Raw genomic sequence first — 25,022 nt, forward strand, 5'->3', positions numbered from 1 at the left:
CCATAGCTACAACATTGGAAAAATGTCTGTTCACGATGCCATGCTCATCATCAGTGCTTTGTTTCTGTGGCACATCGTCCTCAAAAACTAGTGTGATGACTGTTTCATCTATAAAGAAAATGTAGCAAGAGTCTTACTTAATGCTAATTAAAAGGTTCTATGATGACATTTCATTTGAAAAAATCGTGCATCTTGTAGGAAGTAATGAAACCACAGATGTGCATGAAATACACAAAATATCAAAAAATGTTATATTTTGCACTCTTAAATACTTGTATTATGTACTAAATTTGGGGTAACCGAACTGCTTGGAACTTACAAGCATTATTTCTTTTAAAAAAATAACATTGTGGTCATGTAGAAACTCTGTTTATTTGAACACACTGAACCGCCATTTAATGTACACAGCATTGTGAAGATGGCGAATATATTGAAGTACAAGATATTGAGAACCCAAAAAGTTGCCACAACGCGAAGAGCAGAACTATTAGAAAGGCTCCGCAAATGCTACTAGGAAAACTAAGACGATGAAGGACGTCAAAACTGTTGAGCGCGTGCACGTGCCTGCGAGATATTTCTGGGTTAACTTGCTTTCCCTGAAACCTCTCCAAGGTGGCGATGAGAACTTCTCAACCTGCCCGTAGTAACATTACGCACAGACAATAAAACATACACAATGTGCCACAGTTCAAGTTTTTAAAGCCTTGTGAAATGGCCTTGTGTTAACAAATGCGTTCCACAAGACTCACTGCATAGCGGTCTTGGTACCTAATATGGGAGATGCACATTACACGCTCGCCTGCACAGCATGCAGCGTGCTGGCATCCAGCCTAATTTGATGTCAAAACGTTCACATATTTATCTCATTACAAGCACTATGAATGATAATTAGACAGTAGACTAAACAGGTGTATGCTTACCTGGTGCTCTGTAGGCAAAACCATCGCCCTGTGCAAGTCGGCTTCAGTGTACGCCAAGAATGGGTGTAAGGAGAGTTTCCACTTTGTTGATGTTTGCTCTCACCGCCTTGGTCGATGCCAGAGCTGCTACAATCGTCTACTTACGCTGCACTCTGAACCACGGCAACACTGTACCACCACCAACAGAGGTGCAAGAAAACGCAGGATAAAGCGTGAACCTAGGCTGCAACTTTCTCGCACTTTTTTAAACGAACAGCGGTGTGCAGAGGGCACTAGACTGCACGGCTGAATCGAACGGTAGTGTGCAGCACTTCATGAACTGGTTCTCGGAGTGCAGGCGAATTGAATGGACCTAGAAAAGATTCATAAGCAGCCCCATCATCTAAGTGGTTGTGAGAACCAAAGTGATAGAAGACTGAATGCAAGTCTTCTGTGACTTCTTTTTCACTAACTTAAGTAAGTCTATGACCCCCAGAATGTAGTGTGCCATATTCGTGGAAGGAATCATGCCATGGTCAATCACAATAGCCGAGGAGGGTACTGTTGGGAATGGGATGTTGCAGCATCCAAGCACTTCCACCACTGTTAGGAATGGGCTTGTGTGGCTGATGCGAACACGTGTGGGTGTCGTGCCTCGAGCAATCACGAGGACGAGTTGGAAGACGGAAAATATTTTATACAGGGAGTATTTACATGTTGATGGTCTCAACTCTCAAAGAACAGGCATGGCCCTCTTTGGTGCACAGGATGAAATTGAAATGGTGGGGTCCACCCCCGCATTCTCCTCTCCACGCAGTGGTCACAAATCCACCAATCCTGTTCCTCTTGCTGCTGCACAGTGATGATCAAGCCTTCTCTTCCGAGGGTCAATACCCAGTCGATGACATAGGACCATGATGTTAGTGAATGGTGGCCCTTTTGGTGAGCTGGTGGCTCGCTGACAGTCCATGTCACACCTGGGCAGGGTAAGGCCAGCCTGACGACATCAGTGGTGTCAGGCAGGTGGCGCCTTGCGTTTGTGGGGCTTTAGAGTTTCTCCTGCTCAGGAGTGTTGTTTTGAAGTCTGAGAAGTGTAGAAAGACAAGTCGACAACTGGCGTAAGTGATAAGAGCTAACAAAGTAGCGACACATTGGTATGCAACACATAGCCATTAGCCCCAAAAGTCTCACATTCTTTGATGTAGGGCAATTATATCTTTGACAACTGTGACATGATGAAACACACTCCTTGTCTTCAGCCGCAGCTCGTGGCCACTAGTATCGGTCTACCAGTTAGTGCAGCATGCGGTCTGTGCCCAAGTGGCCTGCACAATCATGCATGGAATGCAAAATAGCTGGGCACATCTCTGCAGGGGCTTCTATGACTGTATACCCTGCAGCTGTATGCTGTTGTGAATTGTTATGCCTGTGAGTCCACACCAAATGTCAATGCCTCCACAAAAGGCAATCTGCGTCAAGGCCAGCAATCGAGCCCGCCTGACGCGATCAACTCAACGACGTCATCAAGCGGCGGCGCCGGTCTGTCACGCAACGCACCGCGAGCTCCCTCAGCCCGCAAGCTTGTTGAAGCAAACGACGCCTTGCAGTCTGGTGAGTCTTACGCAATGCGTGGGAACGTCACTCGTCCTTGGCTGCAACCACGTGCAGCAATCTGCGCCTTTGAGTTTGTGGAGTCTTACGCAATGCGTGGCAACATTCCTCGTCCTTGGTGCAACCTCGCACAGTGGCGGGCCCCATTGGAGGATTCGGACATCACAGCCAGCGGCGCTTCTGGTTGGACGTTTGGTTACTCGAAGGATCCACCCGGTGCCTATAAAAAAAAAATCCCTGCGGCGCGTTGCGAGCAGTAGACCTATGTGTCAGAGAAGCCTCTCGTTGCTTCAAGCCCCTTCGCAGTCGGCGCTGGTGGTGCGCTTCGTAACAGCTGTCGGCCCCAGTGCCGAATATGTAACGCCTGTACTTCTTTGCTGTACATAAACCTTGCCTTGACTCACCGTCGTCTCGTCTGCTCGTCTATCAGCTCTGCGCAGAAGCAGTCGCGAGCCGAGTAACACACGCTACCGAATGGCTGGTGACCGTGTCGACGGAGTTCGGAGCAGTGGCGCCTTCCTATGTTGGCGTCTCGTCTTTGTAACAGAATGCAGGCTTGCGTGTTGCTGTAACCTGGGAGGCTGTTGAGTTGTACCCGAAGATCGGACTTTTCTTCCTAAAGCAGAGCAAAAAGCAAACGTTTTGAAAGCAGTAACCACGTCATGAAAGCACAATCAAGTCGACTGGGCAACTCCTCTAACAATGGACCGGCATGGTCCTGAATGAGGTATGCGGGTGAGGTGCCAGGTGCATCTCCATGCATGTGAGTGATGTGACTTGTGCATCTCCAGGCAGGCAGGTTCATGCAGGCAGGTCTATGTTCCACGACCGATCCTGCTTCGCACAGGTGTTCATTCATGTCATTTCTTCTATGAAGTTTGGTCTCGAGACTTAGTATCATACAATCTAACCAATTGCCCAACCAAGTCGGATGTACACTTTCTCCGAAGTACTGTAAGCCTCCTTCATCACATTCAGCTTTTGGGTTGTAGCGTAGTGTTCTGGTCGCTACTTGGTCGCCGCCGGAGAGATGACACGTACACACAGCAGATCCATAGAGTTGCTCCTAAACCGATTTATTTGGCTTGGTGTTCATAATAGACGTCGTACACACTTGTACGCTGCATAACTCTAACAACTCGGAGCAGCACCCGCTGCAACCTGCTCTCGTGGCGTCTCCGGTGCGACTCTCTCTCTCGGCTCCCCTGGAAGCGCCCTGAAACGACCCCCGAGACAAACAAAAAGGACCACTCAGAAGTATCTGTTCACCACACCCAATCGGGTGTCTCGAATTCAAACAGGTACACCCAATAGCGGGCGGTCTCCACCGAGTTTGAACTCGATGACCCCTATTCGCCTAAATACAAAATGACCTAAACTAAAGTAAAAACATACAACAAGCTACCGCGACATCCGTTAGGCTTCCACCGTACAACTCACCCCGCATACCTTCAGGCGCCGCGGATGCAAAGCCGTCTGCGGTCCCCTAAATGGGAAACAGACCCTCACAGGAAGGAAGATAACGCGCTCGTACAACAAAGCCGGTGAGCCACTCAAGGACACCACCGCCAACCCTGCTCCTGGGCAGACCCGCGACATTGGAACGAGCCAAAAGTTGAAAGAAAATAGCTACATCTATATCTACGCGACAGGGTCGAATACAAAACTGGCTGCTCATGTCCGTCTGTATCCTTTAGACATAAAGCTGCTCCTACACCACGATCACTGGCGTCACATTGAATAATAAAATCTTTAAGAAAGTCTGGTGCTGCAAGCAACGGCCATTTTGCGAGAGCACTCTTCACACACTCAAAAGCTTTCTCTTCTTTGGTAGTCCACGGATTACGGGGTTTTATGGAGATATTTAGTCAATGAACTAGCAAGGTTTGAGTTCCCCTTTACCTAGTGGTGGTAATATCCGGTTAGTCCCCAAAACGCCTGTAATTCCAGCTTTGTGGTAGGAGGGCTGATTCTAAAGTGGCAGCAATCTCTAGCTCAAATGGGTAATGCTGGCCGCAACTAACAATGTGCCCGAAATAGCTTACACTAGCGCATTCCAAGTGACATTTCTGTGCTCTCATGGTGTTGTGTGCAATTATCTGCAATATACAATGCTCGAGGGTCCTTTCCCCAAACCTTAACTAAAGAGAGCGCAGAGGTGTAACAGCTTTCACCTGGAAGAATAACTCCCAAGTGGCACATGCAATCTTGGCTTTTATGATCTTCTTCTACCTTGGTGATACGCAGTATGGCTTGCTAGAAATAGCCTGTTGGCTTGAGAACTTGATATGCTTTATCAGAAAAGTTTTGCTGGGTTTTTAAGAAAACACGTCTTCATAGCCTCTAACGACTTTCTTCAGATCATCGCTCTGACTCTTCGTGAGAGTTTGCTTTTTGGTGATGAGCTCTAGAAGCTGGCTGGCTGCCGGGTCCTTTTTGCGTGGGAAACCTGAGGAGTTCTTGGGGTTTTGTCAGGGGTGCAATACATTTCTCAACAACTCGAAGCTCTGCATAGCCGTAGTCGTGAATAGACTGTAAGCTGGCTGTACTGTACTTCAGACGTAACTTGTTGCTATTGAAAAATATCAGTTCCTTTACGATTGAATAGAACGATTGAAAGCCTTGGGATTGAAAGCTTTACGATTGAAAGCTTTACGATTGAAAGCCTTGTACCGTGTAAGGCACGTAACTTACAGAAATTTTAAACCTGCCTTGCAGGCCACAAAGTAGGAAACACAAAAGGGAGTTCGCAAGCTCACTTTTTTCCAACGTAGGCAAAAGGTGGTTTAGGTCAGCACCTAAGTGAACATCTCCCAGAAATGCATCCCTCTGCTTATTATAATGAAGGTCTTATTGGATACGCATCTCATCCAGGACGAGGCTGCAGTGCTTTGACTGCCGAGATGTGAGGCACTCCAGCTCAGCACTCAGCCGTGCCTTCACCAAATCACTGAATCCGACCTCACCTACTGAATTTCCCAGGTATTTCTACAGAGTGGCTCGGCAGGGAAAGGCAAGGAGCTTCTCAGTCTTAATGTGCTCATATACTTTTGCTGATAGGTGCCGTAATATGGTGCACTGTCTGACTGTTGTTTGAGACCATGTCGGCTTTTCTGCCTTGTAGTTGATCACTTAATCTAAGATGAGCTTGGCCTTAGTGCTTGGCAGTTCTGAGTCTTCAACAACTTGCAGAAACTTGCTTACATGGCACTCGTCTTTCAGGCAATCAAGCTCTTTCTTATAACTATCTACAGTGAGGCAGAACCTTTCATATTGTGCCTTCAAACTTTTCTGTCTCTCACGCCACTTTTTTTTTTGCAAGTAGGCAGCTGACGAGTTTGATCCATTCATTTGTATACCAAAAGACCTCATAACGTGTGCTGTAGGTGTGAGAAGTGGCACATTGCTGGCTTCAGGCAGTTTATAATCTTCGAAGAGCTCATTTGTGATGCTGGAAACGCCGCATCATGCAGTCACTGGCCTCTGCTGCTGCTGTGTTAGGTGCAGAGGCATCCAAGCAATCCACAGTCGCACTGTCCGCAACATTTGGTTCTGTACAGAGTTCTAAATCAGGAGCGCGAGTATACGCTCTAGCTGTAGCTGTCTTTAACGGCGATGGTTCGCGCTTGCGTTTAGCGATGCTTGTGTCACTCTGCGGCCTGAGTGGTATTGGCCGGAGGTAGGACGGATATAATGGAAAAACGCTGGGCACGCTGCCTTTCTTCAACATGTGCCTCTTGGTGTCTCCTCGGAAGTGACTTTTAAGGAAATGGAGACTGCAGACAGCAGAAATGTTTGAGGTTGAATTTGGCTGCATTTTTCATTGGTATCACTTTGAGCCATTGATTCCTCAGTGTTTTCTCCACGGGGATCTCGTGAAACGACACGCCGGGTTGCTTCTTACGTTGTCTCAATGTGCAAAAGGGCACACAGCAATAATGCAGGTTTCGTAACCACGTGGCGTGCAGTAAAACACAAAAAAAGCTATAGGGTGGAGCCCTTTACAGAACATTACCAAATGTTTAGCCGTTTCTTCATCCTCTCCACACGCACTACATAACGTGTCTGTGCCTTTGTATTTGGCTCAGTGTGTCTTGGTCTGCTATACTCCCATTCTGGCCTTGAACAGCAGAGAACTACCACGAGAATCATGTTAGATCGCTTCTTTTGCAGTTTGGGGCTTGAAAGTTCCGTAGGTCTCCAGTGATGATTTCGTAAGCATTCCAATTTTACACATGTCCCTCTGTGTTTCCTTCACCTTCTTAACCGATGTTTCCTTTTGACCGATGTTTCCTTTTGCTTGGTACTCTGCTGTTGTTCAAATATTTGGTTGACAATTTTCGAGTTCACTTCCTCCATTTAGTAGTACAAGTAGCTGAAAACTTCCCTAGCCCAACGCTCCTCTCCCATTTTTTCAAACACTCCCGAAATTCTATCTTGCTGCTAGCTTCCCTGCCCTCAAACAATGTCCATTCCATGTCACCCTGTACCCCCTGATTTGGGGTATTCCTGTGTGCTCCCAAAGCAAGTCTACCTATGCCACGTTGTTGAATTTATAATCTTGCTTGAACCTCTGATTTCATGCACAAGACATCAAGCCCGGGACGATGACATCTTTCCATATTCCTCTCACAACGTCATACCTATTGTAGTTCCACAGTGCCCTATTTTTTATTACAGCTGCCTTCCTGTTGCCCTTAGTCATTACATATCTTTCATGCTCCCTCAGGTACTCAGCCCCATTGCTTATCTATATGCCCAGATATTTGTATTTATCCACTATCTCTAGCGTGACTTCCTGTATCTTATGCTCACTGCCTTTGTTATCATTAAATATTATGATAATTTTTTTCCTACTGGACTTCAAATTTAACCTATTTCTCTCATCACCGCAGATGTCTATCAATTCCTGGAGATCTTCCTTGTTGTCAACCATCAATACTATATCATCTGCATACATCAATGCCGGTGATGATTGTTCAGTGCATTAATCTCGGTTCAGTAGAAAAGCGCGCTGAGAGCAGAAGACATTTTGGGAAGGGCGGATAAAGTGTGGCTTCACAATTATAGTCTATATCATCAAATCTCGTTAGACTTGGCTTTTCGCGCCTTGGAACGGAAAGAAACAACATGCGAACTTGCCTCTTTGGATTTCTGGTGTTGCTGTCGATGATCCACATCGTATTTGATGCCTGGTTGTAGCTGGCTGTTTTTCTTGCTTGGGAAAAGAGAGGCTGAAGCCGGGTCGACTTTCCGCTAATTTGGCTTCTAGTCCTTGTGGATACAGCATAAATAACAAAGGTTACAAGAGACATTTCTGTGGAAGCCCGTGTTGTACCTCTATAGGTTCAGATACAAGTCTTTCTCATTTTAGAACTACCTTGTTACTTTTATAGATATCCTTTAAAAGACTGGTTATTCCATTTTCCAAATCTAGTGTGTATGTGCAGTATTCCCCACAAGTAACTCTGCTGTATACAGCCTCAAGAACACATAATGATATTTTTTTTTCACTCTTTGCTGACTGCCATGGCTGACAGCAATGCGACACAGTGCTAGCCACCCTAGCAGTGCTTACAACACAAGAATATACTCGAAGGAAAAACCACATGTTGGTGTGTCAGCAGTGTCAGTGCTATCACTCAGGGACACCAGCATGGAAAATTAAGCGAGCAAAATCCAACACTGTCACCGCCACACCTGCCATGTGCCTCACAGCTCATGAAGTGGTGGCACTGCATTCACATATTCAGCGAAGTACTGGCAGGCTTGCGCGCTTGGTCAACTACGTGCATTCGAGCTGTTCAACGATGTGGATGACAATCTGCACTCTGCGCGGGTGCATTGGTGCTTGGTTGCCAAATTAGAACCTGCTTTGGGACAAACACGCAGGCACTTCAGGGCGATTTCTTTCTAGGTCATACAATCCTACAAAGTGGTCGAAATTCGTGAGTATACTGTATTGGGAGACCTGGCAGGTATGAGAAGTGCACGGCACAGGCGATTCTGTGAGGCCTTTCTTCAGTTTTCTCGTCTAAAGTTCTTGGATGTGAAGTTACCTGTTTTTGAGGGGTTTGAAAAAAAAAAGAACCAGCCAGATACAAAGTTATTTTGGTAAATATAAACTGTGTATGAGAGCAAGTACAAAAAATGAATTCCTTCCAGTTGAAGAATTGTTGCGTTGAGGTAGTCTGCTTCATAGGGCAACTCTATGACGTGGGTTTCATTAAATATCCACACCACAAAATTGCACTGCCTTTTTTTAGAATAGTATTGTTTTAGTTGAACTTTCCACATATTACCTTTTTTTTTTCTTGTCTTGCTTAAAACAAGTATGTTGTCTTTTTATTTCATATCATACTTGCCACTCATTAAAGAGTGCTTTGAGGCTTTCATGCTTCTGGAGTGTCCGCTGCTGGGCACTTGTTTTCAAGAGTTTTGTCTCGGTCCACTACCACTCCGGGGGGCTTGTACCCAGCGCTTGATGTTTGAGGGCACACAATCAAACCACACTCGACAGCATTAAAAGACTGTTTCATATTAGGCATTCGTCTTTTTTCTACGCAAAACCGAGGGAAAAGTGGCACCGTGTGCAAAATGGAGCACCGTGTGCACATGGTGAACAAGAACTGTGGGTTTAAAACAACACATAAAAGCTTTACTAACAGCAAGATTCAGGTGCGAAGTTTAAGGATCATTGTGAAATATGTAGTGTAAGATCTACGATTATTCCATTTATTGAAAAGAGTATGCAAATGTTAGATGCTGGGTGAAAGCCTGAAGCACAAAAGGGAAAAAAAATATGTCAGATTTCTCTGAGAGAACAATCTCTGGGGGAACAGATGTCATGAGAAGCAGGCTACTCATGTGAAGTAGGCACATGAGTAGCCTGCTGCCTTTTACATTACTTTGCTATACTGCTTGTCAATCAGCAGTTGGCCTATTTGTGTTTGATTCATGTAAGTAATTGCTTTACATGCTATTACACATGATGTCGTATGATTTATGTACTTCGTATGTCATGTTGTCAAATTGAGTAATGCTTTCGTTTGGGCTAGTTGGTGCATATTTAACACTTATTGCTGGGCTGTGCAAAAAGACGTGCGGAAGTTTGAGCTCGTCCTGTGTACTATTCTTCTTCCGTGTTTTGATGACCTCTTATCATTCATTATTTACATTGTGCTGTACATGACATGCAATTTGTGCCATTGGGTAGCATATGTTTCTCATGCATGCATGATCATTCTGGTGTACTTGTACAACACAAGCTGACCTAGCCAAGTAGTGATGGTTCTGTGTGAGTAAATGTGGTACATGTACATAGTACATAGTATGTCGAGTTGCTTTTTGTGTGTTATGTCGAGAAAATGACTACAACAAAACATTTGGAATTATGCCATTCATGTAATGCCACTGATGTTATATCATGCTGTCAATGTCATGGCATGCAATTAATTCCTGTACATTTGTTATGCATGCATGTACCTTATGCTGTACTTGAAACAACATTAGCAGACATGTAGCCTACTAGTGCTGGTTCTCTATGAATAAGCGTGGCACTTCCCATGGGTTGTATGTAATACGTTTTTGTTATGTCATACATGTTGAAATATCTCGGCTAATGTGATGTCTACATTGATATCAGAGGAGTTCAACATGGGGCTTGTTTCTTTGACGCAACCTAATGTATCCAACTGATAGTGAAGCTAGGCAAAGAATAGGGGACAATAATTGGAGTTCTAGAGCACTGCTCTCAGACTCCCATTCTTCTGTTGATCGGCACCATTGTTGGGTAGCATCTGCATTGCAACCTACAAAGCAAGCATGAACAAAAGGAAGCAAATGCAAAATTTGCAAAATACACCTAATGCTCCACACTCCCACTGGGAGCCGTTCATCTAGCTGGGACGCATTGTCACCCATTGCAACTCCCGTGCACCGGTTCAGTCGGCGGCTGATAGGCCTCACTACAGAGTTCACTCCTTCCATGGAACCTCGCAGGCGCTGATTACCTCTCCAAATGGCCAACGCCAGTCCGCAATCGACGCCCCAAGGCTCCCTGCCGACACAGCCTTCACAGGTAATCATCTTTTCAACCGGTGGTTCCCGATCACTTTAGTGGCGGCGCCCATAAAGATGTTGGCTTGAGCACTATGAGCGTGTTGCCAAGACTAATCTATGGCCTGAACAAGAAAAGCTCTCACGCGCCTATTTCTACCTTGACGGCGTTGCGAAAATTTGGTGAGAACAGAGAAGCCAGTTTGTTAACTTGGGGCGACTTCCGACAGCAGCTTGTCGACACGTTCACCAATGTCGATCGACGCAACAGTGCACAGCAGCTGTTGGAGCTACGGGTTCAAAAACCCAATGAAAGCATTGCTATGTTTGCTGAAGATATGACTCGTCTTTTTCTTCGCTGACCTGAACATGAGTGAAGATAGAAAGTTGAGCTACCTCATGCACGGCGTTAAGGAGCAACTTTTCGCTGGGCTACTGCGCCACCGTCCTAGTACCGTAGTTGACTTTATCAAGGAGGCTACAACTATTGAGCGGGCCCTCCATCAACGATGCAGGCAGTATCATCGAATGTGTAGCAGCGCCCCAATCAATGCTGCCGCCATACCTGAGAATCAAAGCTCCTTGGGAGACCTCATTAGGGAGATAGTTTGCGAAGAACTGCAAAAGTTCCGGACTCCAGTTGCTCAAACCCCCGTTGCGTCCGTCGCTGAACTGGTACGCGACGAAATTCGCCACGCATTTTCTACCGCTGGCCCTGATGACGAGCACCGTCCCATGAGCTACGCCGAAGCTCTGCGACGTTCACCACCTGGTACATTGCCGCCATACCACCCAGTGCCGACGGCGCCTTGGTCACCGCCGCAAGAGCAGATTCTGAGCCGAACGCCAAGCCAACCGACGTACCACCAGGCGTCCACAGCAGCACCATGGACATCGTCGCAAGAAGGGAGGCTCAGACGTTCACCACTTCGAAGAACAGACACATGGTGCACAATCAATCAACGTCCACTATGCTTTAACTGAGGAAGTGCAGGTCATATTGCCCGTCATTGCTGGCACCGCAGTGATTCGTTCCACCCTCTTCGAACATGGTCTGACGATTGACGTGCGAACGAAGAATACATACCACGCCGGGAGGACGCCTCTTTCCATGGAGCCCGTTCTAACTTTTACAACTACCGTACTTCTGACGAGAAGGCAATACCTACCTGCCACCCAGGTTTGGGACGTTAATCCAGCTCTCCTTCTTTCGCTCATTCACCTTCGTCACACCGACGTACCTCCCCGGATCTTAACGCAAGAAGGTCACCCAGCCCGCGCCGCGGAAACTGAGGGCGGCGACCTCCGAGAGTAAGGTAGCAGGCCATGAAGATGGCGATGAAAAGCCCCCATTACACGACGCTGTAAATCTTACAAGACGTGAGAGCGACGACATTGTAACCGCTGACCTTAGTGTTTTTCTTGATGGCCAGAAAGTAACAGCCTTAGTCGACACCGGTGCCGACTTTCCTATTATCAGTCAGGACCTCGCCATCCGCCTCAAGAAACTGAAGACACCGTGGACAGGCCCTCAAATAAGGACGGCAGGTGGTCAGTTATTGATGCCCTCTGGAAGATGCACAGCGAGAATTGACATAGGAGATACTTCCTTCGTTGCGTCGTTCTCGCCGCATGCTGCAAGGATCTAATTATTGGTATGGACTTCTTACGAGAGTACGGCGCCATCATCAATATTCCAGACAGTTTGATTACGTTCCGCAACAGTTCGGGCGCACCTGATTGTACACAGGCGCGACCAAAACAATTGCGTCTAACTGATGACGATGTAGTTCTCCCTCTTCAGTCATCCATGCTTGTTTCTGTGGCAGCCGCTGTCCAGTTTGATGGCAAAGGAGTAGCAGACCGAATAAGCTCGCTCCTCCTCACACACGGCATTTCCGTCACAAGAGGTATCGTCAGTGTCGCCGCTGAACGCACGGACTTGCTTCTGACAAATTTTAGTGATGAGCGCCGGCATCTTCCAAAAGGCATGGTCGTCGCTTACTTCGACGATATCACAGACGCAGAAGGCTGCTTGGCAATAGTCGACAAGGCGCCAAAACTTGATTCAACACCAGTTCTCGATGTTAGCACTACTTTGCCTAAGCACGAGCGAAAGAGGCTTCTTGAGCTACTGGCCGAATTCAAAGACTGCTTTTCGACAACATCAAGAGTTGGCCGCACGCCTCTAACCAAGCATCGAATAATTACCGAGGACATGGCAAGGCCAATTCTCCAAAACGACTATGCGTGACTCCAAAGGAATGCGAAGTGATACAAGAGCAAGTCGACAAAATGCTAGAAGATGACGTCATTCAGCCCTCAAAAAGCCCATGGGCGTCACCTGTAGTACTCGTTAAAAAAAAAGACGGCATCCTGCGCTTCTGTGTAGATTGCCGAAAACTCAATCAGGTGACAAAGAGAGATGTGCATCCACTTCCTCGTATAGATGACTCTCTCGACAGACTTCGACATGCTTGTTACTTTTCATCGATGGACTTAAGGAGTGGGTATTGGCAAATCAAGGTAGACCCAAGAGACTGCGAGAAGACTGCTTTTGTGACACCAGATGGCTTATATGAATTTAAAGTCTCGCCCTTCGGTTTATGCTCAGCGCCTGCTACCTTTCAAAGACTCATGGATACCGCACTTTCTAGGTTGAAGTGAAAAACCTGCTTTGTCTACCTTGATGATGTCATAGTTTTTGCCGCAACATTTGACCAACATCTTAAAAGACTTAAGGCAGTTTTACAAGGCATGCGGTTCGCGGGCTTGACGTTGAAGCCTGAAAAGTGCCACTTTTGCTATGAAAACCTGCAATTTCTTGGCCACGTTGTCAGTCACGCAGGCGTTCGTCCTGATCCTGAAAAGATCGCAGCTGTTGCACAGTTCCTTGTGCCGACTGATAAGAAGGCTGTCCGATGATTTCTTGGACTATGTGCGTATTATAGGCGATTCATCGGGGACTACACACGCATTGCATCACCGTTAACCCGCCTCACGAGAGAAGACGTTGCTTTCCAATGGAGCAACGAAGAGGAAGATGCTTTCAAGAACCTCCACCAGCGACTACAGACGCCTCCAGTGCTTGCCCACTTTGATGAGAAAGCCCCAACGATGCCACACACTGATGCCAGCAATGTTGGTTTGGGAGCTGTGCTTGTGCAGCTGCAAGAGGGCACAGAAAGAGTAATCGCCTATGCAAGCCGAACACTAACACACGCCGAGACTAATTTCTCCACGACTGAGAAGGAATGCCACGCCGTGGTATGGGTGGTCACAAAATTTCGCCCGTATTTATACGGCCGCCCTTTCAAAGTCATCAGCGACCACCATTCACTGTGTTGGTTGACAAATCTTAAAGATCCTACCGGGAGATTAGCGCTTTGGAGTCTCAGGCTGCAGGAGTACGACACGATGGTTGTACACAAGCCAGAGAACCGCCACATAGACGCAGACTATCTATCCCGCTCACCCATTGAATCGGCAACTCTATCCGATGAGGAGGAAACAGCATTTCTCAGTGTGCTTGACTCGACCGCTATTGCGCAGCAACAACGTGGTGACCCTGAGTTGCTTGCCCTAAATAATTACCAGAACGGAAGATCTCGGAAGGCACCAACTGTTTTCGTAAGAGCGCTGTCATCATTTTGTTTACGGGGCGGAGTACTTCTCTCCAACAGGATCTGCGTATTTGCTCGTCATCCCAGCAGCCCTTCGCTCCGAAGTACTCGAAGCATGCCACAATGAGGTGACTTCAGGCCACTTATGTTACACGAGAATGTTGGCCAGAGTACGGCAGCGCTACTTCTGGCCAAGACTGACCACAGCCGTAAAACACCACGTTCGTACTTGCCTCGACTGCCAGCTACGGAAGTCACTGCCGACTAAACCAGCTGGCCTCCTGCAGCCCGTGCAGCTCCCAAGAGCTTCATTCGACCAGATTGGCATGGTTATTTTGGCCCAACTTCCTACTTCTACTGCTGGGAACCGCTGGGTTATTGTCGCTACTGATTACCTTACCCGTTATGCTGAAAGAAAGGCTATCCAGAGATGTACAGCAGCGGAGGTGGCACAATTTTTCATCGAAAATGTCCTGCGGCATGGTGCACCAAGCATCGTAATCACAGACAGAGGAACCGCATTTACGGCAGCTCTTTTGGATCAAGTCCTCGTGCTGAGTGGAGCAACCCATCATAAGACCACCGCCGACCACCCGCAAACGAACGGGCTTACAGAGCGTCTGAACAAAACAATTGAAGACATGCTTTCAATGTACGTAGACGTCGAACACAAAAATTGCGACGAAATCTTGCCATATATCACTTTTGCATACAACATGGCCAAGCAAGAAACAACCCGGGTGACCCCGTTCAGCCTAATTCACGGAAGGGAAGTACGAACCATGTTAGATGTGATGCTAGCGCACGAATGCGACGACATCGAACCGGACGCCGAGAACGAGCGGAAGAAGCAAGGACACTAGCACGCTTGCGAATCCAGGAACAAGAGTACGACGCAAGCCGCGACAATTCTCGTCGCAGAACAGTCGTTTACCAGAGCAGCGACAGAGTATGGGTTTGGACGCCCATACGGAAACGAGGACTCCCTGAAAAGCTCCTAAGGAGATATTTTGGGCCATACCTAGTATTGCGACGACTGAGCGATGTTACGAGGTCATCCCCGACAGTTTGTGTAGTACGAGGCTTCGCCAGCACCATCCTGAACTCGTTCACGTTGTACGCATGAAGCCTTATGAAAGGTAGTGACTGCGCAAGGCACTTCTTTTAAAAAAACAAAACAAAAAAAACTGCACTACTGGTTTAGCATTGGGGCGATGCTCATTAAGAGGGGAGTAAATGACGCGTGTGTACTGGTGGACAAAAACGACGATAAGGGCATTTGGCGGACACCACGTAGTGGAACTCAGGCTGATCGAAGACAAAGAAGGTGATCTTGCTGTTCGGCTGCTGAGAGTCGCTTTGTCAATGTTTATCTGCCTTTAGTTCGCGCTCTACCGCGACAATATGTTCTGAAGCAATTGAGATGACTTCGTGACATGCATTGTGTCAACCTTGTGATAATATACATGGCCTGTGTATCAAGTGACATAAAGGCACCCTGTCATTTGTATTGAGACATACATAACAAGCATGTCATATTAGTAATGTGACAACCTGATATTCATGCTTGCCGTGTAAAATATTATGCCATGGAAGTTTTGGTAGTATATACAAAATAAATGAGATGGCCACAAGTGCATGAACACATAAACAGATATATAGACATACCCGAAGTGCCTTTGGTACGCCAAAAAAATACTTCTCGTTTGAAAGACATAGCATGTTTTTGCTGTCATTGCTAATGGATATTGACTTTTCGATTGCATCCTATTGATCAGTTTGCAGCATGTGTTTCACTCATGCAGTACTATAGAGGAAATTTGTTACCTCTACTTGTCAATGTCAAGTGTGGTTCAACAATGTGCCAGCAATAAACACATGAAGCCATGCAGAAACTTGCTTGTCTTTTGTGTTTTTTTTTCCAGTATCAGCAACATTGGATACACTGCACCTATTGTTTGGTCATCTCATGACACGAACAATGCAGCACAACACGAAAACAGGACTGCAAGAAGAGATAAGTATAGCACACACAAGCACTTTCAACTGCTACTGTATGATATGTTGTGCTTGCATCTGTCAATTGTTTCCTCTTGGGTTGAAATTGTTGCATTACGTGGCTCTGCTTTTGTTTTGTTTTACTGCAGATGTTGGCAGCGTGGTTTTGTCGTAGCACGGACTTATCAATGGGGGCATGTTAGCCAGCACTAGCGTTAGCCCCAAAACCAGTGCGCAACCAGAAATTGAGGACGAGGGAGTTGCCATCACGGCACAGCCCTGTTTCTTTGACACCATATGTATAGACACAGTCTACTTTGCAAGGCTTCTCTGTTTTTTAGTGCTTTTTATGTGAGAGTAGCCTTCGGACCAAGTTATTTTTCTAAACCACAGTGCACTATTACTAGCGCAATAGATTTTCTAGCTGTTGGTTCAAAAATGAAGTACGGCAGCGGCGCATGCGCGTGTTTTCAGAGTGGTACACTGCGGCCTGTCGTCTGGACACTAGCAGCTGAGTTGTGTCGCGACTCTCCGCCAGGTGCTCTTTTTTGGTGCGCCACCTATCCAGCGCTGGCCTCCCATATAAATGGCATGACTTATTTTTTTTAGAACTGTATCGAGCGGGTACGTAAGAGGGAGTAGATGCGATAACAGCAAGCACATTTTGTAAAAGGATGGCAGGCTGCTGCATGGTGCTCTGACTGCCAAAAAAGAAATTATGAGAAAAGTTACTTCTTACCATTCGTTTATACGTGCCCTCATTAGGACACACTGGAAGGTTGGTTGACCTTCATATCTCTGTCCAATGCTATTGTGTGCTGCAACACCCAGCAAGGTCTTTGTATTCATTGAATTTTACAAACCAAATTATTTGAAACTGATGATAAATGAGACTGAAAAAAACTCGGCCGTAATATAATGTACCGCCACATTGTCGCGACTACAAGGTGCACCCTAGATTGTGTCCAGGGTGCGTCGCTGGCCCTTTGGATAATGGGATTCGCTTTCCCTTCGGAAAAGCGAGGGCTCCTTTGGTAAACTAGTGCCCGTGCGCAAATCTGCTGGTCCGAGATTTTTTTTTAAGGGTGGGGGGGAGGGGGGGAGGGCTACGTGAACTCAACCGAAAACCATCGGGTTAGTGAGGGCTCGCATGGCAGCCAATGCCAACTCGGATGATCTGCGGCCAGCTAAGGAGTGTGAGAAACAAGGTCTACACACAGTCAATGCTCTGGGGAGCCTACACACAGTCAATGTACTCGGTCATTGACCCTGTTCAGGGAGAAACTAGCGTCACTAGAATGTTGAGAAAGGGGAGATTTCTGACGTGTCTCTTCCTGAGAATCTTCGTTCTTTATTATAGACTTAAATACATAGGTGGAACTGCTATGCTACAAGGTGGACACTGATACAGTGGCTGTAACATTAAAAAAGATGTGGCAACTGGCAAGACAGACGATAGCAACTCGTGTCTACATCAGCATGCAGCTTCTTTGTCATCTCGAAAAACGAGCAGAAACAGCCGCAGTTAATGTCCCGGGTGAATTTCGTAAGCTATAGGATAGTCAATTTCAGATGCTCAGGCGTTGGGCTTGTTCGTGGTTCCCCGTAGGGGTCGGGGTGAAGTCTCGCTGCAGCCTTTCCTTCCTCCCACGGATGCAAAAGGAGAAGCGAGGACGCGCTTCCCACAATGATCTGCTTATTGTACAGGTGTTTCTAGGGGTGACAACGGTAAGTAGTCAGTTCTGGGGATTCAAGTGGCAGTCAACTCCCATCATTGTCAAAAGCCTGCCGTGAACCTTGCATTTTAAAATACAAGGCCTGTGACACAAACCGTTCACTTAAAAGAGGAACTTCGGTGTATTTTTGACCATTCTAAGATGCCGTTTTAAAATAGTGTCAACACTCCTGTAACAGCTAGGATGATTCATTTTGCTGAGGAGCCAATCATTTTAAATAAGCAATAAACGATGTGTCAAAACCGAAACTGAAATAGGGAGCTGCTTTTTGCTGGGTAGGCGATGACGTCATAAAATACACTACGCGTATGCCTCCATAGCGCACGTGATTCTATTGTCGGGTGGAAAGTGAGCTGGCGATGCCTTCCGACGGGCAATCAAGCTGTGCGAGCTCTTCTGAGGTTACCAGCGAAGATGATAGTTATAGCGCGAGAATAGAACGACGACAAAGGAACAAGAAGTAGACGAGCGCTTGTCCCTTTGTCATCGTTCTGTTCTCGTGCTATAACGTGCACGCCTGTAGATGACGTGCTGGTGACGCACGCACGTGCCCGCAATGGAATGTGTGGAGTTTTGCCGGCTGTTCCATCGTAGGGAAGCACCCACAACCGGCCGCCACACTCTTTCTCTACCTTTCCCATCTGCCTTTCTGCATCCCTCTTTCCCTCTTCCTGTAAGAGCTGAGCCGAACCGTGCTACCCGCAAAAGTTGTAGAAGAGTGACTTTTTGTTTTGTTTTATTCAATCAACCACCACATCATACTTGCCACTGCTGGCATGGTCTACGCTCATGTGCGAATTCAAAATTATTATCTAACGTTCAATCACATTCATCACACACCATACCAGCTCCAACTGCCTTTGCAGAAATGCGATTATGACTGCCATAGCAGACGCCCAGACGCTCACGTTTGAATTAGACGCCAACACATCAAACGTGAAGCGTGTTTCGGTCAACGACGCAGTTCCGAATGACATGGAAGCCTCGCGCACATTTACGTGCGAAATAGACGCCAGTTCGGCCGGCCCATCTGAAGTGAAGTGCCCACTGGTCGACCTCTGCCCGGACGGATGCGCACGAGTGGCTTGCCAGCTACAGCAAGGCAACTGATACGATGATCCACGTCGTATTAGGTTGCATTGCTGCTGTCTGTGCTCAAGGCGTCGCGGAGGCACTTTACGTTGACAGTCGGAACATCTTCGCTCATTGAAACCATGACCGTGCTATCGCCATCTTATCGAAATTTACTCGCTCGCGCCCTCGCCGCATGGTAGCGATCCATCCAAGACACCGAAGGGGCGAGGGTGCTTCGGCACGATGGAACAGCCGTAAACACTTCTCTGTGTTTCTTTGACTCAGCGACGACGACAGTGACTACCAGCGTGTCTTCGGGAGATCGGCGGCTCAGCGAAAATTCGTTCTATGTCTTTGCTTCAAATTACCACGAAGGGGGCAATCTTGGGGGAGTTGACAATGCACCCTCCGAGGCTTCCGCGGCGTCTGAATAGGCAGCTCGAGCACCCAACTGAAGTCTTTTCTTCGCTACCTTATTGTGTAACCCAGACCCCGTCCCTCGTTTCCACGGATTATTGCGGAGGCTGCGCCGTTTAGCCGGAGAGGGTCTATGGCAGAGCGGGGAGCATGGCTGAAAATGAGGTGCAGGTGTGCAAGTTTAGTCGGTGTCGCTGCGTCACCAGTGTGCGCGTCACCAGCACGTCACCACCAGAGAAATCCTGAGGCTGGCACTGGCGTCCTCCTCGCACTCTTTCTTTTTCCTCTTTCGTGCGATGCAGGGCCAGCAATTCCAAATACGCCGCCGGCGCAGCTGACGTGCCCCGCGTAGGGGGCTTCGCCGCGGCAAAACTATGGTGGCATACCCCAACTGTCCCCGTGCATGCCTGCGCAGGTAGCGTGGACACATATACCTACTCCAGGGTACAGTAGGGGGGGGGGGGGGGGACATACAGTCACTGCATGTGCTCCCGTAAAGAGCACGTGCAGTAATTCTAATGTCTCTATATCCTGGTCATGCGGCTCCTCAATTGTTTGCAGAGCGTGCAATTCACTCTGGCGTATAGTTGTACCTGCAACATGACTGCACCGGCGCAGCGCATAAATATTTGACGGACGTGGAAAAACTCGCATGTGAAGCGCGTGCAGCTGTATCCTAAAGCTTTCTGTAGCTCACATGGGGTCGCACTGCCTCCGTAATAGGCTCATCATTGACTGATCGACGACGACGGTTGGTGACGTTACGATGACGTCCCAAATTAGGTGATGTGTGCCATCGCTCGCTTAAATGAGGTCCCGTTTACTTCTTCTTTCTTCGTTGTTCTTCTTTTCTTTTTGTAGAGTTGCGTGCAAACGCAGGCCGCAATGTCAAACAGATGTGCCATTTACATTTCCCCTTTGAAAATCACTCATTGTTGGATCGAGCAATACTGAAGAAATATGACTGAATACATTCTACTATATTCCAGCAAGCACACTCGGTAGACTACATAAAACCACGCAGGACAACCGCTAGACTACAGCTGAACTATGATCGACATGGAGATATGACGCATGTATATATTTGATTGCGCACACGTGGTGCTACGTCCCTAACAATTGTCGCAAAAATTACCACCACCTATCTTTTCCGCCCCGCACATGCCTTTGATAAACGATGGCTTGGCTGCACTCCCTGCACGTGTGCGCTGTAAAAAATTTACATGTGTGTCGTTTATATCGAGTAAAGTCCAGTTGACGCCTAGCGGTCACCCTCTGTGATTCTGTGCAATATGTGTTCTCTACAATAATGGTTTCTTTAATGCAGTAACCCGTGACGCAGTCAAATGCATTAAAAAGATCGGTTTGCTGCGCGTTCGTCAACAACTCACATGATCGAGAATAGTCAGAGTTTAGCCGCAAGGACGAAGCAATTTCAACGTGAACGAATTGGGAAGTTATGCTAGCAGCTGATTCCTTCACCATTCGACCTGCCGCATCTCAGCAAAACGCTGACGGGGAGAGTGGCCGCTGCAATGAGCGAAGCGGCGTATTGATTCATCGCAAACCCAGCGGCGGGAGCCAGCACGCATTAGCAGTCTGCTGATTCCTTGTCAAGGTAGGGTGGTGGTGGTGGTGTGGTTAGAAGAGAAAAAAGACACCTAATTATAGTAGGGTTGACAGGTGGGCTAGTTGGTACAAATTCATAACGGAATAATTGGAAGCGCAAACCAACGGGACACAAGAGAAGAGAAAGCAGGTCTTTTGAAGAAAGGTTGTGGTGTCAAGCATGTCAATTCCTTCACCAAATGTCGATCTAATGTCGTTTATTGTATCCCAATGTCTTGCGGCAGGTTATACATTGGGCAGACTGGGCGCTGCTTGAATATTTGCCTGCGAGAACACTACAACGCGCTGAAATCAGCCCCGGGATTACATTTATCCGCCCATTGCAAAAAGTGTGGCTGCGTACCCGATTTTTCGCGCACGTCTATTCTGTACAGCCATCATGACACGAAAACTAGAGAGATTGTGGAAGCCTTTTTTATTAAAAACATTATCGATAGTTGTGTTAGTTCACCGTCTATATCACTGTTAGATTGTGAAATATCGTTTCTGGACGACACCTGATCAAGGTGGAACCTTCTCCCCAGTTGTTTCCCTTTCTCATCTCTGCGCTTGTTTGTCTCTTCTCTTGTGTCCCGTTAGTTTGCGCTTCCAATTATTTCATTATGAACACCTAATTATGCAGCCCGGTAGAAAGAACGGCGCAGTGCCTGAGGTAGGGTGCACGCGACAAGCTGCTCGAAGCACGCATTCACTGCTGGAAGAGCGCACCATCCTCCTGTGGGATTGGGAGACTGCCGGAGTCTTCGAGCTGCGCCAGTAGGCAGTACTCGCGCGCTTTCACGCCACGGAGTGATGTTACGCCATGAAACTTTACGCGGAAGCTCACAGTGATGCTGATCGTGACGGTGGCGTTGCAAAATGCTCCAGGAATGCGTGTCTATATAAGAAATACCTGAATATACGAACAGTGCAACTTAAAAGTAATTACAGTGCAACTACGGAAGCAAAGATACAATAACAGAAAAGAGTGCTATTTCACGTTTCATGATATATAAGAAATTAAAATTGACAATGGCGCCAGTTTTTAGCATGAAGCCACAAAGAAGTTCGTACTCACCCTGGTCCGGGGATCGAACGCGGGACCAACGCCCTCACGCTGCCAAATGCTAGCTTCCGACCCAAAAGGGCACCTCTGAAAATCGACACGCTCGCCGTGAGAAGACGCGTGGTTGGCGAGAAAACATGCAAAAAGAAAACGTGGGTAGCGATGCCTCCTTGAAAACTCGCACCAATCATCATGATGTCATAGATTTTCACGGTGTCTTCTGGCGCCTATGTAGTTCATAATGCGCAAAAAAAAGGAAGTGAATTGTCTTCAGAGGGATCAGTTACTTAACGTACTGAACTTCAGGAGCCCCGCCGCGGTGGTCTAGTGGCTAAGGTACTCGGCTGCTGACCCGCAGGTCGCTGGATCGAATCCCGGCTGCGGCGGCTGCATTTCCGATGGAGGCGGGAATGTTGTAGGCCCGTGTGCTCAGATTTGTGTGCACGTTAAAGAACCTCAGGTGGTCGAAACTTCCGGAGCCCTCCACTACGGTGTCTCTCATAATCATATGGTGGTTTTGGGACGTTAAACCCCACCTACCAATCATTCTTACGGTGGCGTCGCCACTCGCATTTTCTTTTCGTGCGCTTACAAAGCATCGTGTCGCGGTAAGAGTGGTGTTGTCGGAATTGTGGAATTGCACTTTAGTAATGCTAAGGTCGTTTTGCTCTTTAGTGTTCTTTTAAGCATCGTGAACACGGGCGTCCGCACAAAGGTGGCGGGGGTATGCGCCAGGCGCCTGTCTGTCTCTCACACGTGTACGTCTTTTGTCGCGCTAATATCACTATGTTGTTTCTTATGCACGCTCTGTTACGATCACGCTGGCTTTTCATGATAATGTAGACGGAATGCCCCTGGTTTTGCATTGCAAGAACACTTTACTTCTGAATGCCCCTGGTTTTGCATTGCAAGAACACTTTACTTCTCACCTTTACTCACGGAAGGCGAGGGTGGCGGCGGAAACACTACTAAACGATATTTTGAGAAGCACGACATCACTTCATTTTCTTCTATTTATCTGTTATTAATCGTCTGAATTCGACGTACAATAAGAATGGGGTGGGATGCTGCGATAAAAGTTTGCCCACCTCTTCCCTCTTTCTTAATAGGAAAGCTTGCGTTTGCCAATGGCCATAAAGAAATACATAAACCAAATTTTCTTGGCACAGATAGGGTGCCTATAACGTGGCCATAGAGGTTTAAAAAAAATTCCAAGGATTCTGGAGTGTAAGCTCTCACAATGCCTTGCCAGCGAAAGTTAAGCCAGCTTTTGCCTATACTGATTTCACTGGACTCGCCCCTGGAAAGACATCTTGCCGATGCCGCCCGAAAAAAGTGTTCGAGGGATCGCCGCAGCCTATAGAATAAAACTCAGCACTTGCGCATTAGTAGTCAACTCCCAAAGTAGATTATGCGTGGATCTTTTTTAACTTGTGCGATAGCGGATCTTTATGGCGGCGCAGTTGGATCACCACCTTATAACCACCTGGAGCAGTGATAATGTGCAGAATCGTTACGAAAATGACTACATTAGTTGCACAAGGGTGTTGCCAGAAACTTCTTTCGGGGGCAGAGGTTCGACGACTCTTTATGTTCGTGTGCGTATACATTTGGGTGTGTGTGTATATACATTGTAATGAATACACACATGCAAAATTGCAAAATATTTTTGGGATCTAGGAGAGCTGCAGTCTCTCCGCCCTCCCCTTCTCCCGCCGAATTGCGCCAATGTTGCACCATAGAGAGCTTTTTTGTCTCGCATTCCATGCAGCTTCCACAATCGCGACTCTGCCTCAGGCCGGTCTCTCAGTTTTATTTTATGTATATCTTTTTCATTGTAGGTGATCGAACAGCCGTCCTCGGCCCAACGGCTCCTTCCGAGTCAGCCACGGTCCAAGGTCCAGCGCCGCACTGTTGCGCGGTCAGCGCGCTGCTTGCGGCCGCCACGTTACCGCTGCTCGCTGTCGTTGCTGCTGCCGGACTGCTCAGCTACATCTCCTGGGTACGCCGGCACAATACGGGTCCCACATTTCCACGCGCACTGAAGCTACAACGCAAACAAAATATAACTTGTCCTCCACCCACAGAGTCCCTCTCCGGGAGAAGTTACATAGATACTCTATATAGTCAACTGTATTTCGTCCATTTCGCTGACGTCTAGTGTCTTGAGTGAGAACTCTGTAAATGATATGCTATGTAAAGCGCATCTGGGACGGGACAGAACAGGAGACACTACAGAAACACATCACGAACTTTCAACAAGGCAGATTAATCACACGAGCATAGCCGAAATCGCAAGGCTCGTTATAGAATTGTCATTGCCAATTCTGGTATATGTTAGTAAACCATCTTTATCATTATAAGTGAAAGAAAGAGAATATTTGAGTGTCACATTACGTTGTTTTAGATACACGATTTCTGGTTTCAGAACATGGATTGTTACGCACAGTGTTAGGGTATATGCAATGTACCTTGCTTCTCGGAATAAACTGCATTGTTGAAAGTTAGCGTTGTTTTTGTGTAATGTGTCTTCTGCTCTGCCTGGTTCTGCATGCGCTGCATATCGGATACTGTGTGATAACCAACATGCTTACCCGTGAAACCTCGGTCTGTAGATGAGTTTCCTATTCATACACGTGTTGGTGTAGCTTGTTGAGCATCCTGACAATTTAAACTTCAGCAGGTTCTGACATCACTGCTCAGACAAGCGTGATATTCTAATCTGCGACGTGGACCTTTCAATGCGAAGTACGCCTGTAATTCATATTAACAAAGGAACAAAGTAGTTATGGTTGGAACGGAAGCAACCTTGGACGACTCTCTTGCGTAAATGATACGGGTAGTATTTACTCTCATATTGAGATACGACATCAGAAATCCGCAGCTTTTCCTCCTCAGAGGCGGGTGAACACAGGCCTGCACGAATGGGCAC

The 25,022-nt window shown here is 47.2% G+C and overlaps 1 protein-coding gene and 1 long non-coding RNA gene across 3 annotated transcripts in view; one reads left to right on the forward strand and one right to left on the reverse strand.

Annotated features, from left to right (window-relative positions):
* The window catches only part of LOC119172454 (uncharacterized), a 184,764-nt gene extending 160,171 nt beyond the window's left edge, over positions 1-24,593 (forward strand). For both annotated transcript variants that reach the window (XM_075893835.1, XM_075893834.1), the window contains one exon: positions 23,932-24,593. In XM_075893835.1, coding sequence (XP_075749950.1) covers positions 23,932-24,135 — 204 coding nt within the window. In that variant the 3' untranslated portion in view covers positions 24,136-24,593. The remainder of the gene's footprint in view (positions 1-23,931) is intronic.
* LOC142814677 (uncharacterized) overlaps positions 23,884-25,022 on the reverse strand; it is a 15,932-nt gene continuing 14,793 nt past the window's right edge. Inside the window, exon 3 of the long non-coding RNA XR_012895021.1 lies at positions 23,884-24,088. This is a non-coding gene — a long non-coding RNA (uncharacterized LOC142814677). The remainder of the gene's footprint in view (positions 24,089-25,022) is intronic.

This window comes from Rhipicephalus microplus, chromosome 4, assembly GCF_043290135.1.
Source record: "Rhipicephalus microplus isolate Deutch F79 chromosome 4, USDA_Rmic, whole genome shotgun sequence".
Taxonomy (NCBI): Eukaryota; Metazoa; Arthropoda; class Arachnida; order Ixodida; family Ixodidae; genus Rhipicephalus; species Rhipicephalus microplus.